The 17,920-nt window shown below is 47.0% G+C and overlaps 1 protein-coding gene across 2 annotated transcripts in view; it reads right to left on the reverse strand.

The window, feature by feature from the left end:
* sestd1 (SEC14 and spectrin domains 1) overlaps positions 1-17,920 on the reverse strand; it is a 29,323-nt gene that overhangs the window by 11,232 nt on the left and 171 nt on the right. Inside the window, exons 2-10 of one of the 2 annotated variants that reach the window (XM_030080519.1) lie at positions 15,866-16,041; positions 10,000-10,071; positions 9,464-9,572; positions 9,134-9,224; positions 8,150-8,263; positions 2,785-2,898; positions 2,139-2,233; positions 1,963-2,018; positions 1,072-1,149 (exon numbers count right to left, since the gene is read on the reverse strand). In XM_030080519.1, coding sequence (XP_029936379.1) covers positions 1,072-1,149; positions 1,963-2,018; positions 2,139-2,233; positions 2,785-2,898; positions 8,150-8,263; positions 9,134-9,224; positions 9,464-9,572; positions 10,000-10,069 — 727 coding nt within the window. In that variant the 5' untranslated portion in view covers positions 10,070-10,071; positions 15,866-16,041. Of the gene's footprint in view, positions 1-1,071; positions 1,150-1,962; positions 2,019-2,138; positions 2,234-2,784; positions 2,899-8,149; positions 8,264-9,133; positions 9,225-9,463; positions 9,573-9,999; positions 10,072-15,865; positions 16,052-17,920 lie in introns of those variants that run through there. The other variant, XM_030080518.1, reaches the window with a different exon arrangement.

Genomic DNA, 17,920 nt, shown 5'->3' on the forward strand with positions numbered 1-17,920 from the left:
TAACCCCACCATAGTACCTTACCATCCTAATACCATACCCACTACCCTGTCATCCTAGTACCCTACCATCCTAGTGCCCTACCTTGTACCCTGTCATCCTAGTACCCTTTGATACCCTGTCAGCCTTGTACACTACCATCCTAGTGCCCTACCTTGTACTCTGTCATCCTAGTACCCTTTGATACCCTGTCATCCTTGTACCCTACCATCCTAGTACCCCCACCTTGTACACTGTCATCCTAGCACTCTACCAAGTACAATGTCATCATAGAACCCTACCATCCTAGTACCATTACTAGTACCCTGTCATCCTAGTACCCTACCTAGTACCATGTCATCCCAGTACCCTACCATCCTAGTACCCTACCTAGTACCATGTCATCCTAGTACCCTACCTAGTACCATGTCATCCCAGTACCCTACCATCCTAGTACCCTACCTAGTACCATGTCATCCTAGTACCCTGCTTTGTACCATCACCTTGTACCCTACCATCCCAGTACCGTACCCAGTACCCTGTTATCCTTGTACACCACCGTCCTAGTACCCAAGCTAGTGCCTTGTCATCCCAGTATCCTACCTTGTGTCCCATCATCCATGTACCCTTTCTGGTACCCTGTCATCCTACCATTCTATTACCCTACCCAGTACCTTATCCAGTATCCCATCATCCAGGTTCACGTAAATCCTGCAAATTGCAGACTCTCAGTTCCAAGCTAAGCAATAGTGACTTATGATGGGTTTGTTTGTTTGTGTGTGTGTGTGTGTGTGTGGGGGGGGGGGGGGGGGGGGGGGAGTGGACTTGGCATGTTGAACTTGACTGGCTAAAGTGAAATTTGAAGATCTTTTTCTGTAGAGTGTGCAGTTTATGAAGTTGACAGCAGCAAGCTTTACTTTAAATTATTCTGCACATCAATGTCTTTTTTTTGCATAGTAATTTAACAATATCAAATTTCAGCAAAAAATATCGGCTTCAGTTAAACAAACAAAACAAAACACTGGAATCAGTATTGGGTTTAAACAAAACAAACAAAAAAAATATTATCAATTGAACTGTAGCTCCTTCCTCACCTCCCTGTCCTCCTCCTCCTCCTCCTCCCTCTGAGCCATTAAAACGACGCTGCTGGAGCTCCGACAGCAACTCATGACCTGAGAGACACAGAGAGAGAGTGAGAGAGAGATAGAGAGAGAGAGAGTGTGTGTGTGTGTGTGTGTGTGTGTGTGTGCTGTTGAGGAAAACAATGGGCTCTACATGCTGTTCCATTATGCAAAGAGTCTGGTGGAGGAGAGAGAGAGCGGCCGAGAGGGGAGGGTGGTACCACACACAAAGACTGCTTTCACCTCTGTGGCACACACACACACACACACACACACACACTTGATGAATAAGGTGAAAGGAGCTGGATAAATGTTTGACACTTTTGCTCTATCACAATGTTCTGACTGATTCTGCCCCTTAAATAAACCCTTGAACTCCATTTTGCCCTTAAATTTGCCCCTAACCAGCTTCACAGGGATCGAAAATTCTTTTAATTTCCTCCGTCCAGCAGCACAGAGTCTCCTGCATGCTGAAGCTCCATCACTCTGATACTGAGGGAAACATTCACACCAAGACACTACTGCAGAATCACATAAGGTAGAAAGGATCTATATGTCTAGTGGTTAATTTTAGACACATTTCTCTGGAATCCAGCAGCTCATGTCTGGGATCTTTGGAAACCTCGTACGACGGCATAACAGGGCCACTAAAGACAGAAGATAACTTATGGAGCGGGAGGGGGGAACTCGGATATTCTCTGAGAATAAAGTGGAAAAATTTCGAGAAAAAGTCACAAATTTAAGAGAATGAAACCTCAAACGTCTTTACAGAAAATTAAAAATAAAACATAAATACAGAGGAGATGCTGTGTTATAATCCCAAAATAATAATATTAAAACAATTATTTAAACAAACATATTTACCGGTCTGCAGGACAGTTTCAGGGTCAAATGACGGCAGCAGGTTGGAGTCAGCTGGTCTAAACACACACACACACACACACAGATTAACATCTCTTCTTTGGTTGGTACAGTGTAAACTATTGTCACTTCTTATCCAGTGTGTGTGTGTGTGTGTGTGTGTGTGTGTGTGTGTGTACTTGTCTTTGTCCACGGCGCTGCTCTTGTCTCGCTCGTTGATGACCGACAGCTCGTCCAGCAGCGATGTCGACTCCTTGGTGAACTTCTCAAACACCTGCCAGCGCACAACAGGAGGACACCGTTACCGTGGCAACCGCCCTCACAATTAAAAAAAAAAATCCTTCCTGTTCCAACCTGTCACAGCGAGTCTCTACCTGCCTCTACCTGTGTGATTAACGAGCGGAGTTTGTTCATTAATTTAGTTCATTAGTGACGCGTCTGACCGACAGCAGCTCGAGAGAGGGATAGAAAAAAAAAAGACACGGAAATGACCTGAAATTAAGTAAAGAAAAAAGAACAATAAAAAAAAGAATGACTTGAAAATTAAGCAAAAAAGAAAATATTTTTCCTGTGAATGTAATCTTTTTATTTTTTAATAAAAATAAGATTTTAATATTTGTAATTACTATACATACATTTTTTTTCAGGTCATCTTCTTGTGACTCAATACTAATTTGTTCTTACTAATTTTCCTGTCACCTCTCTGGTGTCTCTTTGCCTTTTTTCTGCGGTTTTGACAGAAATCAGCCAAAATCATCAGAAATCAGCTGCTGCCGGTTCAAGGTGTTACAGGGTGAAGTGGCTGAACCTGGTTGAACTGGTTACCAGTCTCTTGTTGAGCCAGTCGATGTGGTCGTAGTCCAGACTTCCTCCGAACTCGTCGGTCAGCTGACACGGCTCGATGTAACGAGTCAGCTTATTGGCTGACACCAGGATCACCTGACAGGAAGTAAACAAATAAAACAGGAAACAGAAGTGAGGTCCTGTTTGATTCCCTGATCAGTTATATGATCATATGAGGAAATAAAATGTCCTGTCAAAATAAAACGTCAGAGACAAGATTCACCACAAGAGGTTTACCAGCTACTCAACATTTTTTCTCCCCCTACAATAATTTCATCCATGTGTTCTCTCATCTGCCCTGCTAACACACACACACACACACACACACACAGCTGCTGGAAGGGGGATTCCACTAACGGTGCTGAAATGTGACTCATCTAAACTATGAACAGCAGTGTCTGTGTGTGTGTGTGTGTGTGTGTGTGTGTGTGTGTGGACATGAGGGATGTCACAGATGGGTGTGTACATGTCACACACAGCTGCTCTGAACTCTACAGGGACAGACTGACCTAACTAACACACACACACACACACAGGCGAGTCAGATCTCTGTACATGTGAAGGTTAGCTGGAGGGCAAACTCCTTACCGAGTGTGTGTGCAGCAGCTGAGGCAGCTTGTGCGTGTGGGTGTGTGTGTGTGTGTGCGTGTGTGTGTGTGAGTGACAGTGAGGTGTGTGTTGAGGCAGAGTTGGTTGATTTAATAGAACACACTCAGTTACTTAAACATAGGTGATGAACAGGATCCTGTGGGTTTCTCTTCCACGTCACAGTTTCTCCTGGTTGGTTGCAGCTTCCACACACACATCATACACACATCACACACACACAGACAGCAGAGCCAGGTGGACCAAACCCAGCATCAGGAGAGCAGATGCTGTGTCAGTGAGTCGATGCTGTGGGACAAACGGCTGCTGTCGTCACACGTTTACACACGAGGCTAATCTGCTCAGAAAATGTCATTTCTTTCCTGAAACGTCGCCTTTAATATCACAATATTACAACATGTGACGTCCCAGTGTCACATCTCCATATCAGTAAGATACTGACCCGTCACCCAGCCCGACCAGACACCTGAGGCTCAGCCAACACCACGTGATGTGGCTAACTAGCACGCAGGCTAAGGGACCTCAGCAGTCAGACAGAATGTTGACTACAACCAGAGAATCTCTAATATGGGAGAAGTGCCACTCTCGTCTAACTTCCGGGTGTCGGAAACACGTCTCTGTCCATGTGAGGGCGCTGGCGGGCGAGTGCAGAATGAATGGGAGTCTATGGGGCTACACCCCTAAAAATCCACTTTTCTCTGGAAATAATTTTTTTGTCAAGTAATTTGAATACTGTTTTCAAAAGTTGGGGCTACAAAAATACACTCAGCTGAATATTGGATTTTTTAAGTTCACCTATCTGTTCTAAAAAGCCGTTCAAAAAGTGTGATGACGTCACACATTGAGAGGTGCTGCTTTACGGCGATTTCCAGAGCCCGTCTCCGGAGAGCAGACGGAGACACTCGAGAGAGCCCGCCTGTGCTATATTAGACATTCTCTGTATGCATAAATATCAATGTTGATGGAAAAGTCCTCCTTAAGAGTGGGGTTTCTCGTTTCTCTTGGTCTTCAGGTGCCATCAAGTGGGAGCCCTCGTCGTAAACAGCCGCAAGTCCGTCACTGACCAATCAGCATTCATTAGCAAATGCTAGTGTGTTATGGCCAACAACAGCCCAAACTGTAGGAAACTGAAAGGATATAAGTTCTCGCTAATTTCACTTTTAACCTATAATCCATATTGAACTTTCAGAAACTACAACAGTATTTGCGCTTTTTCAACCATAAACAGGAGTAAGAGACAAATTTAGCCGTTTAGCTCCATAGAGCCCCATTCATTCTGCACTCGCCCGCCATCACCCCCAGTGGAATTACGGTGGAACTGCAACCAAGTTTGATACAATGGAGGTTAATGGAGAGTGGCAAGGCTCTGCTACAACCATCATCATCTTCAGCATCTTCCTCCTCCTCTCTGTCCCAGGCTGTGAGGGAAACTGGATCCAATGAGTCCTGCTGCTGCTTTCCTTCCCAAAGCATTATTTTGCTGACCAAAAGCTAACAGCTAAAAGCTAACAGCTGAAAGCTAACAGCTAAAAGCTAACAGCTGAAAGCTAACAGCTAAAAGCTAACAGCTAAAAGCTAACACCTAACAACTAAAAGCTAACAGTTTAGTTTAGTTTTTATTTTTCTCAGAGAGTGTCATGCAGCCCTATGCCCTGTAAGCCCATAGGAAAAAACAGAAAAAAGAAAAAAGGAAACAGCTAAAAGCTAACAGCTAACACTGCTGCACCTGTAGCTGCACCTGTAGCTGCACCTGTAGCTGCACCTGTAGCTGCACCTGTAGCTGCACCTGTAGCTGCACCTGTAGCTGCACCTGTAGCTGCACCTGTAGCTGCACCTGTAGCTGCACCTGTAGCTGCTGTGTGTCCACTTGTTTTGTTCTCTTTGTTCAAGACGACAATAATATTGACCTTCTTCCTCCACGACTCCTCCAACAGTTTGTTTCTTTCAGCGTTAGCCGCGTGGCTAGCTAGCTAGCTAACCAAATCAGCAACAACAGCTACAAATTGGAAATGGCTACTAAACATGTCATATATGAGATAAACACACATCAAACCCTGAGATGCTGGAGGTTTCCTGCTGAAACAGGAGTGGAACAAGCTAACGTTAGCTGTTAGTAATGCTGTGTTCACAGGTTTAGCTAGCAGCTTCAGCAAACTTTATTATACAAACACACACCAACACACAGCTGTTCACCGTCTCCCTCTGACGCTGACCTCACCGGGTCGCAGCCCAAGATTATAAGATTATAAGACCATCTAAGTCTCTAAAAAAAAAATCAGTCAAATCAGGATCAGATGACGGGACCTCGAGGGCTATGAGCTAACGCTAGCTGCTACTAGCTACGTTAGCTACTGTGCTAATGAGGTCAGGTAACGCAACACAGTGATAACAAGCTACAAGCTAACGCTAGCTAAACACAAAATCAGTCAGACCATCAGTTAGGTCACTGCTGTGTGTGTGTGTGTGTGTGTGTGTGTGTGTGTGTGTGTGAGAGAGAGAGAAAGAGAGAGAGAGAGGGGGGGGAAACAAAGCAGAAACAAAAGGAGGCTGCCTCAACCTCTGTCTCTCTCTCTCTCTCTCTGTCACACACACACACACACACACACACACACAGACCTGTACTGCAGAGTTCTGTTGTTGCCAGGCAACCTGACAGCGAGAGTTGACGGTGCACAAGGTCATTACAGTGTCTCCACTAGAAACCTGAGTCAGGATCAATGTGTGTGTGTGTGTGTGTGTGTGTGTGTGTGTGTGTGTGTGTGTGCGTGTGTAATGAGGCAGCAGATATGAATATTTGATGATGAATGATCCATGAATTCAGCACAGAGACACAGATGGCTACACACACACACACACACACACACACACACACACACACACACACACACACACACACACACACACACACACACAGCTGTAGGTAGTGAGTAAGGGGGCTGATGAAGTGACCGGCTTACAGTTTTTTCACACATGAAAATATGAAAACAAACTGAGGTGGTTAATGTTCGGCTGATGGGCTCCGGGCTGCTGCTCAGTGCGTCTCTGTGTTTGGAAACTGATTCAGGCTCATGTCACATAAACTACACAATGTTTGCACTAATAAACGCCGGTCACTTCACCAAACTGACTGAAACTGTGTCCTGTGTTTACCAAACTGACTAAAAATGCCCGTTTCCACTGCCAGAACTTTGGGGTAATTTTACAGGGCCGGGGCCGTTGTCGCGTGTCTCCACCGCCGGAACCACCCTGAAGGAGAGAGTTCAGGAACCTTTACAGAGGCTAAAAAAAGGCCCTGCCTCGGGGTAGGGACTCTGAGCGGCCCCGAAAAACTCCTTGGTGGGGCTTGGGGTTTACTTGGTGCTGATTGGATTTACTCACAGCGAGATGTGATGTCAACAAAGAGCAGGCGTCCCTAGCAACACGGCCAACACTACCAAGCTAACGCTAACGTGCTAGCTAACGTTAGCTAACAGTAACAACACACTTTTTAGCCGGCATTTTAGGGACGCCAACGTTAGCTTTAGCGGACGTTAGCTAACGCTAACAACAGGCTTTTTTAACAACACACATTTTGATGCCCCGGTCATGGTCGCACAACCGCCCGGTAACCGGTAACTGGTAGTATTTGGGGGGCAGGAGCTACTACAGGAACCGTCCTCCTCCTCGGCCCTCTCAGTGGAGACACGGCAGGTGAGAGGGCCGAGCGAGAGGACGTTCCTGTAGCAGCTCCTGCCCCCCAAATACTACCAAGAACCTTTTGGTGGAAACAGGCCTAAAGAAAGTGTCTTTAGTTTTTGTCTTTGTCAAGTCGCTTCATATGTAAATCAAGTATTTTGGGTGGATATAAAATCTGTCTTCCAGTTTTTTAGCGGTGGCAGTTTTACACAGCAGATGCTAACCCTCTGTCAGCACCTCACGTGCCCGTGTTGCAGCTGCCCTGTGTCCTGTGCCCTGTGTCGTGCCCTGTGTCCTGTGCCTTGCCTTGTGTCCTGTGCCCTGTGCCCTGCCCTGTGCCCTGCCCTGTGTCCTGCCCTGTGTCCTGCGTCCTGTGCCCTGTGTCCTACCCTGTGCCCTGCCCTGTGTCCTGTGCCCTGCCCTGTGTCCTGTGCCCTGTGTCCTGTGCCCTGCCCTGTGTCCTGCCCTGTGTCCTGCGTCCTGTGCCCTGTGTCCTACCCTGTGCCCTGCCCTGTGTCCTGTGCCCTGCCCTGTGTCCTGTGCCCTGTGTCCTGTGCCCTGCCCTGTGTCCTGTGCCCTGCCCTGTGTCCTGTGCCCTGTGTCCTGTGCCCTGCCCTGTGTCCTGTGCCCTGTGTCCTGTGCCCTGTGTCCTGCCCTGTGTCCTGTGCCCTGTGTCCTGTGCCCTGTGTCCTGTGTCCTGCCCTGTGTCCTGCGTCCTGTGCCCTGTGTCCTACCCTGTGCCCTGCCCTGTGTCCTGTGTCCTGTGCCCTGCCCTGTGTCCTGTGCCCTGCCTTGTGTCCTGCGTCCTGTGCCCTGTGTCCTACCCTGTGCCCTGCCTGAGGACATCTGCAGCTCATTGTGCCTCCACCAGAGACCAGCTGCTCCACCTGCTGCCCTCTAGGGGGTGCTACAGCTGCATCACAAGCCACTGAAAAAAGGCTTAAGAACAGTTTCTTTCGCTGGTCCAGGGAAAGAAACACACACACACACACACACACACACACACACACACACACACACACACACACACACACACACACACACACACACACACACACACACTCACCTCAAAGCCCAGACGGTCTTTCTCCTTCCAGAAGCAGAAGTGTGTGACCTTCTTGTCCCAGAATTCATCAGGTTTCACCACGCAGACCAGAGAGACCTCAGCTGGGATCACGTTCTGGAACACAGCACCGCCTTCGTCACCTTCATCATCATCATCACCATCATCATCATCATCATCATCATCATCATGAGACTCTTGTGGATTCAATGAGCCACATTTGACTCATGTGTGATGATGTTCGCCCCCATAGCAGCCATTTCACTGCAGACCGCTGCAGCTGACATTCATCTTCAGGCTCCCAGCCTCACATGATGTTTACCACTTCTATTTGACTTCTACTGTTGACCTTTGACCCCCCCCACCCACCCCACAGTGGGTCCAAAGAAAGGGCCATAACTGCACTGCTCTGCCTGACTGAAAACAACATCAGACTCTGAGCTGCTGCTGACTCGCTGACAAGACGCAGCTCGTTAGCAGACCAACAGGTATCATCGCTGATTTGGGCCCAAACTGGATTCATACCAGAAGAAAACAGAGAACTGGCTCAGCAGGAAGAGCTGATCTGCTGAGTCTGCAATAAAAAAAAGAGGCACCCAAACAGAAAAAACCCCGTCAGGAGCCTCGGCTCAGCCGGAGACAGACGGAAAAGTCTGAGTGAGGGAGGAACAGCACACGTGGTGACGGGAAACTGTGAGGGGCTGCCTGTAGGTGCTTGATGTACGGCAGCGTAACAGGGCCACTGCAGGGGAATATGCAGCAGCACAGATGTTGATAACGGCTTATTTTATTTTGAAATCATGATCGTCAAAGTCCTAAGAGACCCGCTGTTATTCAGGACCAGTTTCAATAAAAGCATCAGTCCCCAAAATCAGAGTCAACATGTTTAATAATATAGTACAGACCAAAATAACCAGTGAGAGAACAAGTGCGCCAATTAATGTGTTCCTCCCCATAAAACTGGTGTGATGGTCAAAGTGTTCCCACCTGCAACATGAGCACCACAGTCTTGACGATGTTCCACTGAGATTTACGACCATCGACGATGACGGTGAAACCACGAGCCTTACACTTCTCACTGAGAAACGCACACACACACACACACACACACACACACACACACACACGCACACACACACAAAGGAGACCTGAGGTTACATCTGCTGGAAACTCACGTTTGCTTCATTTTTCAGATTTGCTCTATATTTTGAAACCTGATACAGCACTGCATTTTAACTAACATGTGCTTCATACTTCTGTGAATTTTCCCATCATAAACCAGTGTCAGATTGTGTGTGTGTGTGTGTGTGTGTGTACCTGGGTATACTGAGCAAGTAGTCCAGTGTGGCGCTCAGCTCCTCCATGCTGGTCTGGTCCGAACACAGAGGGATGGTGAGGATCAGACCACTGCGCCTGTCCTTCCCCCCTGCACACACACACACACACACACACACACACACACACACACACACACACACACACACACACACACACACACAGGTTAGTTTGATTTATTATGCAAATCCAGACTGGCTGGTTTTGTGTGACAGTGATTGGATGATGTTTCTTGCTGCTAGGTTTTCATTGGATGATCAGAGAGGTGTGTCTGTAGCTGGTGGAGCTGATTTGCTGAATACTGCACAGCACTGGCACACACAGAAATACACACACACACACACACACACAAACACACACACACACACACACACATCAGAGAGAGAGATGGTTGAGTCAGGCAGACAGAAATTTAACAACAGTCTCTTTGTGGATCAGTGTCCCTCTGTGCCTCAGTGTGTGTGTGTGTGTGTGTGTGTGTGTGTGTGAGAGAGAGAGACAGAGAGAGAGAGAGATACCTGACAAAAAAGCCAGTTTTTTCTTGAGGATGGGGAGGATGGTGGTCGCTTCCATGGTAACGCTGGACATGTCTACACACACACACACACACACACACACACACACACACACACACACACAAAGAGAATGGTTAGTACAAAGCTGTTAAATCTGCAGAAAAAAAATGGACCCAGACACTAGTCACCTCACCCAGACACTAGCCACCTCACCCAGACACTAGCCACAAGCCACCTGACCCAGACACTAGCCACCTGACCCAGACACTAGCCACCAGCCGCTTAACCCAGACACTAGCCACCTGACCCAGACACTAGCCACAAGCCACCTGACCCAGACACTAGCCACCTGACCCAGACACTAACCACCTGACCCAGACACTAGCCACCAGCCGCTTAACCCAGACACTAGCCACCTGACCCAGACACTAGCCGCCTGACCCAGACACTAGCTGCCTGACCCAGACACTAGCCACTAGTCTCCTGACCCAGACACTAGTCACCTCACCCAGACACTAGCCACCTGACCCAGACACTAGCCACAAGCCACCTGACCCAGACACTAGTCACCTCACCCAGACACTAGCCACCTGACCCAGACACTAGCCACAAGTCACCTGACCCAGACACTAGCCGCCTCACCCAGACACTAGCCACAAGCCACCTGACCCAGACACTAGCCACCTGACCCAGACACTAGCCACGAGCCACCTGACCCAGACACTAGCCACTAGCCACCTGACCCAGACACTAGCCGCCTGACCCAGACACTAGCCGCCTGACCCAGACACTAGCCACTAGTCTCCTGACCCAGACACTAGCCGCCTGACCCAGACACTAGCCACTAGTCTCCTGACCCAGACACTAGCCACCAGACAATTGGACTCGAGTCATAGTGACTCGACTCAAGTCAACTCGAGTCACAAATTTGACGACTTGGGACTCGACTCGGACTTGAGGGTAAAAAGACTTGACTTGACTCTGACTCGCAGACAATGACTCCTGACTCGACTCGACTTGAGACAGGCTGGCTCGGACAACTTGAAGCATAAGTTTGTCTTTTTTTTCCCACGTGAATATCATATTAGTATAGAGCAGTGCAGGTTCAGACCATTGACTGATTGATTGGAGACAGCCTACTCCCTTTAGTTTTTTCGCATGTAGCAGAGAGGCACTGCATGCATGTACGCACAGCGCACGCACTCTGATGATCAGTGGGGGAGCCAGAGACACAGCAGCACTGCTGTTATTTGGAATCATGGAAACTGCAGGCAGTTCTTTAGTTTCCAAAGTAATCCAGTTTGCTTATAAAAACTTCCAATCTGATGGAAAACGGAAACGCAGAAACGCTCAGTGTGCATGTGTGTGGTGTGCATGTGTGTGGGGATTCTATATGGATGCGTAGCACAAGCTGTGTCACTCACCACTGTCGCGATCGCTGGTGTAGCCACTGTGACCATATAAATTATATCCACCATGGTAACAGCAAGCCCTCATCTTCCATCACTTTCAAACATCGCAACTTTTCATAAGACATAATCAGGCGTCAGCAAGGTTAAAAAAATTAAGTCGTTTCACCTGCACCTGCACCACCAGGAAAAAACATTACAACACCTGCACCGGCACCGTACGAGTCCAAAAGGCAAAGAAAATTTCCAGCTACAGCAGCGCACTGACATAGATTGTCTATTCAAAAAAGAGGTATCACTTTGGATAGTTTTTTTTTTTTTTTTTCTTATCTATGTTATCACATGCATACTACGGCTCATTCATTGGTAGTTGAATTGTTAGGTCTGTTTGATAGGTAATTTACATTTTTAAAACAAGTAATAATTTAACATATTGTTAAATTATTTGACTCACGCTTACTGGTAAACATCTACTCCTGCAAGATAATTTATTATGTTCCACAACTTATAAACATTCTCTAACACTACATACTGAGTGTTTGAGCATCATATCTCCTCTGGGCTACAAAAGGTGGTCCTAGCCATTTTTACCAGTCTTACAGCCATTTTAATTATCAATACCTATATTAATTTGTTGTCAAATGACACAATATAATACAAGTACTAATGTGTTGCATAACTAGACAGGCATGTAATTCAGTAACAGCTCAAAATGCTTTTTAATAAAACTAACCAAATCAATAAGATCTAATCTAAATCTAAATGATCTAAATGATCAGACCTGTAATGTTGTAATGGACAAATGAAATCAAATAACCTGTGACTCGACTTGACCTGACAGCCTGTGGCTGACTCGACTTGACATAACTTATGACTTGACTTGACTTGACAAACTTGTTACTCGACTCGACTTGACTCGACATAACCTTGTGACTCGACTCGACTCGACATAACCTTGTGACTCGACTCGACTTGCTTGCCCACAACAGGAAAGACTTGGGACTTGCTTGAGAATTGGACCAAATGACTTGAGACTCGCTTGGGACTCGGATCGGGGTGACTCGTGCAATTGTCTGCTAGCCACTAGCCACCTGACCCAGACACTAGCCACTAGTCTCCTGACCCAGACACTAGCCACCTGACCCAGACACTAACCACCTGACCCAGACACTAGCCACCTGACCCAGACACTAACCACCTGACCCAGACACTAGCTACCTGACCCAGACACTAGCCACCTGACCCAGACACTAGCCACTAGCCACCTGACCCAGACACTAGCCACAAGCCGCCAGATCTAGACACTATCCGCCTGACCCAGACACTAGCCACTAGTCTCCTGACCCAGATACTAGCCACCTGACCCAGACACTAGCTGCCTGACCCAGACACTAGCCACCTGACCCAGACACTAGCCACTAGCCACCTGACCCAGACACTAGCCACTAGCCACCTAACCCAGACACTAACCACCTGACCCAGACACTAGCCGCCTGACCCAGACACTAATCACCTGACCCAGACACTAATCACCTGACCCAGACACTAGCCACCTGACCCAGACACTAGCCACCTGACCCAGACACTAATCACCTGACCCAGACACTAGCCACCTGACCCAGACACTAACCACCTGACCCAGACACTAGTTACCTGACCCAGACACTAGCCGCCTGACCCAGACACTAGCCACCTGACCCAGAAACTAGTTACCTGACCCAGACACTAGTTACCTGACCCAGACACTAACCACTAGCCGCCTGACCCAGACACTAGCCACCTGACCCAGACACTAGCCACTAGCCACCTGACCCAGACACTAGCCACCAGCCGCTTAACCCAGACACTAGCCACCTGACCCAGACACTAACCACCTGACCCAGACACTAGCCACCTGACCCAGACACTAGCCACCTGACCCAGACACTAGCCGCCTGACCCAGACACTAGCCGCCTGACCCAGACACTAGCCGCCTGACCCAGACACTAGCCACTAGCTGCCTGACCCAGACACTAGCCACCTGACCCAGACACTAACCACCTGACCCAGACACTAGCTACCTGACCCAGACACTAGCCACCTGACCCAGACACTAGCCACTAGCCACCTGACCCAGACACTAGCCACAAGCCGCCAGATCTAGACACTATCCGCCTGACCCAGACACTAGCCACTAGTCTCCTGACCCAGATACTAGCCACCTGACCCAGACACTAGCCACTAGTCTCCTGACCCAGACATTAGCCACCTGACCCAGACACTAGCTGCCTGACCCAGACACTAGCCACCTGACCCAGACACTAGCCACTAGCCACCTGACCCAGACACTAGCCACTAGCCACCTAACCCAGACACTAACCACCTGACCCAGACACTAGCCGCCTGACCCAGACACTAATCACCTGACCCAGACACTAGCCACCTGACCCAGACACTAACCACCTGACCCAGACACTAGTTACCTGACCCAGACACTAGCCGCCTGACCCAGACACTAGCCACCTGACCCAGACACTAGTTACCTGACCCAGACACTAGTTACCTGACCCAGACACTAACCACTAGCCGCCTGACCCAGACACTAGCCACCTGACCCAGACACTAGCCACCAGCCACCTGACCCAGACACTAGCCACCAGCCGCTTAACCCAGACACTAGCCACCTGACCCAGACACTAACCACCTGACCCAGACACTAGCCACCTGACCCAGACACTAACCACCTGACCCAGACACTAGCCGCCTGACCCACACACTAGCCACCTGACCCAGACACTAGCCACTTGACCCACACACTAGCCACCTGACCCAGACACTAGCCACCTGACCCAGACACTAGCCACCTGACCCAGACACTAGCCACTAGCTGCCTGACCCAGACACTAGCCGCCTGACCCAGACACTGGCCAGTGTCTGGGCTGCAGTGACATCACTGGCGTGCTGCACAGCTCTGCAGTCTGATGTTTCTGCTCTGATACTGGAAACTGAAACACTGGAAGTGTCCCTGGAGTCTGACAGATCTGTGAACACATCTGCAGTTTGTCAAAACTGATCTGATAACATCACGCTCATCAGATTAGATTCATTTAAGAACAGGGGATGATGATGGAAATTCATCACTTTAAGATTAGGACTGCTAATCCAATCATCCTTTAAGCAATCTTTAGTGCTGCGTCTGTGGTTTTCAAAACTCTGCAGAAATCAGGACAGTTCTGATGCCAGAAATCAGGATCACGCTGATCCCACTGCAGGGATTTGGGTTGATGTGTGTGACTGTGTGTGTGTGTGTGTGTGTGTTGCAGGTGAAGATTTGCGGGCAGCTGCCCTAAACATGATGACAGACACAGCAGATACTGTTTCTTATATTCGTTCCATTATGTAAAAATCATCCCGACAAAATCTCATGTCAGCTGGCGTTTTGCAGGTGAGGAAAACATTTTTTAAAATCCTGTCACTGTTGACACTGTTCGCCTGCAGCCATGCCTCTGTCCAACCTCCTGACACACAGCAGGCACACACTCACTGATGAAACCATCTCTAACCTGAGAGATGTGACAGGGTTTGAGACTGTGACTCTGTCAGCGTGTTAGCCAGTTCTCTGTGTCATAGTACACGTAATAAATCAGTTTACAGCACAGAAAGCCCCACATTATAAAATAAAAGTTTCTCGTATAACTATATATCAAAACCCTGCTGCTGTGCTTCCTGGAAAGTGAATCCAGGTTTGTGGTTTCAGAGAAAAACTGCAGCAATGAAGCAGAATAAAAACACAAAAGACTGCAGCTCCAGAGCCAAGGCCGAGTGTGTGTGTGTGTGTGTGTGTGTGATCTCTGCTACAGGCATAGGGGAAAATAAATCTCCAGCATCCTCCCTCTCCGTACTGTAGGAAATGGAGGAAAAGATAAGTTTGTCCCTCACAGCGCACTGTACTACTGCCAGGGATCCTTTCTGTGATATATAACAGAAAAACTACACTGAAAAACTGTACAGTCGCACACACACGTACTTATATACTTAAATATTTACATACAAATGTAAAGTTTCTGTGCTGTGTGGACAAGAGGAGACGCTGTGCCTGTCTGTAGCTCCCTGCTCCTCAGCTGGGTGACTGTGACATGAACAGGAATGCAGAAATCAGAATACATGAAGAATGAAACGTGTTAGCGGAGCTGCGGAGCCCGGCGGGCGGCTCGCACTGCTGACCCACTTTACTGCGGCGGACAAAGCGGCTCCGCAGCGGCGCGTCTGCCGCCCCGCAGCCCTGCGGCACCGCGGAGCACCGGGCCCGGGGCCGGCCTCCCGCGGCCCGGCCCGGCCCGGCCCGGCTGCAGCGGCACAGACACAATGACCTAGTTGAGTGACGGCGCCTGTAATAAAGTCCGTGGTAACGCAGAGGCTGTGCGGTGATCAGAGGCTGTGCGGTGATCAGAGGCTGTGCGGTGAAGTGCGGTTCTCTCACCTCTCCGGTTAAATCTGCTGCATTCCTGAGCGCTGCTCCTGCCTCCTCTTCCTCCTCTTGGCTCCCGCAGGATCTTCCTCCTCCTCCTCTTCCTCCTCGGCCTCTGCAGGAGAAACTCTCAGTTTGTTCAGTTTGAGGAGCCGCAGAGAAAGAGACAAGGGAGGCACAGTGCGGACCTGAGAGAAGCCAGCCACAGTTAAAAAAGGAGGGGGGTTTCCGGTGGCAATAACATCCAAAATAAAAGCCTCGTCGTCACCCAAAAAAAAAAAAAAAAAAAAAAAAAAAAAAAGATGATAATGATGCATTTTTTCTTATGAATTCTAATATTAGTTTAATAATATTATTTTAAATATTACTTTAGATTACACATTCACAAAAATGCAAATTTACATTTACAACAGAGAAAATTATTAGTAAATTGTTTGTGTTCATCAGGATCAGAAGCAGAAACTCAGTTGCAGCACAGATTCTGAAGAGAAAAATTAAATTACATTAAATAAAAAGAGAAGTAAGAAATATAGAACTATGTGCCTTACAAACTGTAAAAAGCATCTGCATTCCATATCATGACGGAAAAGGAACAACACGTGTTGATAGTTTATTTCTCACAAAACAGAAACACTGTATTGAATGTGTCTACTTAAGTGAGTTTATTGTCATACACTCGCTTTTTAAAATGTTTTGGTAACACTTTACAATAAGAGTACAACAATTAACGTTAGTTAACATTAGTTAATGCTGTAATGGTTAATTAACTGTTAGTTAATGATTATTATGGCATTTACTAATGTTAATAATATCTAATAACCCTTAAATAACATATAAATTAATACCTTAGCATGAACAGCATTAGTACATGATTCTTAGACACATGAGTTAATGGTTAGTTAACTGTTATTTAATGTTTATTACCTGTTACTTAATGTTTATTATGGCATTAACTAACGTTAATTGTTGTACTCTTATTGTAAAGTGTTACCAGTGTATTTAATTTATTACTTATCTTCTTTGGTTAGGTTTGTTTTTTGCTGTGCTTTTCTCTTTTGCTCTACTTTATGTTTTATTGTCTTCATGCTTCATCTGTTTGTAAGACATGTTGTTTTCTTCTTGATTTTTAGTTGAAATAAAGATTTAAAAAGATTTAAAAGCATTGTTCAGTCAGACAGCAGCTGGTCAGGAGGGTCCGGCTGGATGTTATTAATGTGCAGAAAATTTAATTTCTCCAAACATTTCCTTTTCACAGCGCGGGTTCATGTTTATTTGTTTGTTTCCTTTACTCTCATTTTGTTATTTGTTGTTCTATGTGATTTGTCTGAATATGATTTTACACTGAAGTTTGTTTGTGGAAACTTCATCAGCCTGAATTCGCTCAAAAAAAGAAAAATGACTTTTAATCTGAAGGCGGGATAAATATACTTCCGGTGGTGCTGGGTGTAACTTGATGAGGCTCGCGCTCTGTTTCCGCGGGAGGAGCCACCGCCGGAGGCCACGCCCTACAATCGCTCACACCGTGAGACGTTCATGGACCGTCGGACAGCGAAAAACGACACCTTAACGTGAAAAGAGGAGGTTTATAAATGAAAAGTCCGATTTCCTCTCCGTGTCTTTTGCTGAACCGCAGCAGAACTGATTTAATCTGATATTTGATAATAACAGTAATAATATTTCGTAGTAGTGGTCATATTTTGAAGGATTAATGCACATATTTAGACGTAATGCACATACTTTTTTAAACAAAATTTTAAGGCACACATTTTTATATTTCTAATTTCTTTTTCTGTAACTCTCCTCTTGAGAACCTGAGTAACTGCAGCTCCAGTTTCCCCTTGAGTCTTTCTGACTGATTCTGACCTGCTCGTTATTTTTAAAACGCTTATGTCATTAAAACGTTTATGTCTTCATGACTTTCTCATTATTTGCTTTAATTTCAGTCGATATCAAATCTTCAGTTTTACCAGAATCAGGAGCAGAGCTTTCAAACAAAATAACACAGAGTTTTAGATCTGCCTTACAACTAACTGCTGGTCACTTCTGAGGAGTATTTGCCCTTCAGAA

This window comes from Myripristis murdjan, chromosome 21, assembly GCF_902150065.1.
Source record: "Myripristis murdjan chromosome 21, fMyrMur1.1, whole genome shotgun sequence".
NCBI lineage: Eukaryota > Metazoa > Chordata > Actinopteri > Holocentriformes > Holocentridae > Myripristis > Myripristis murdjan.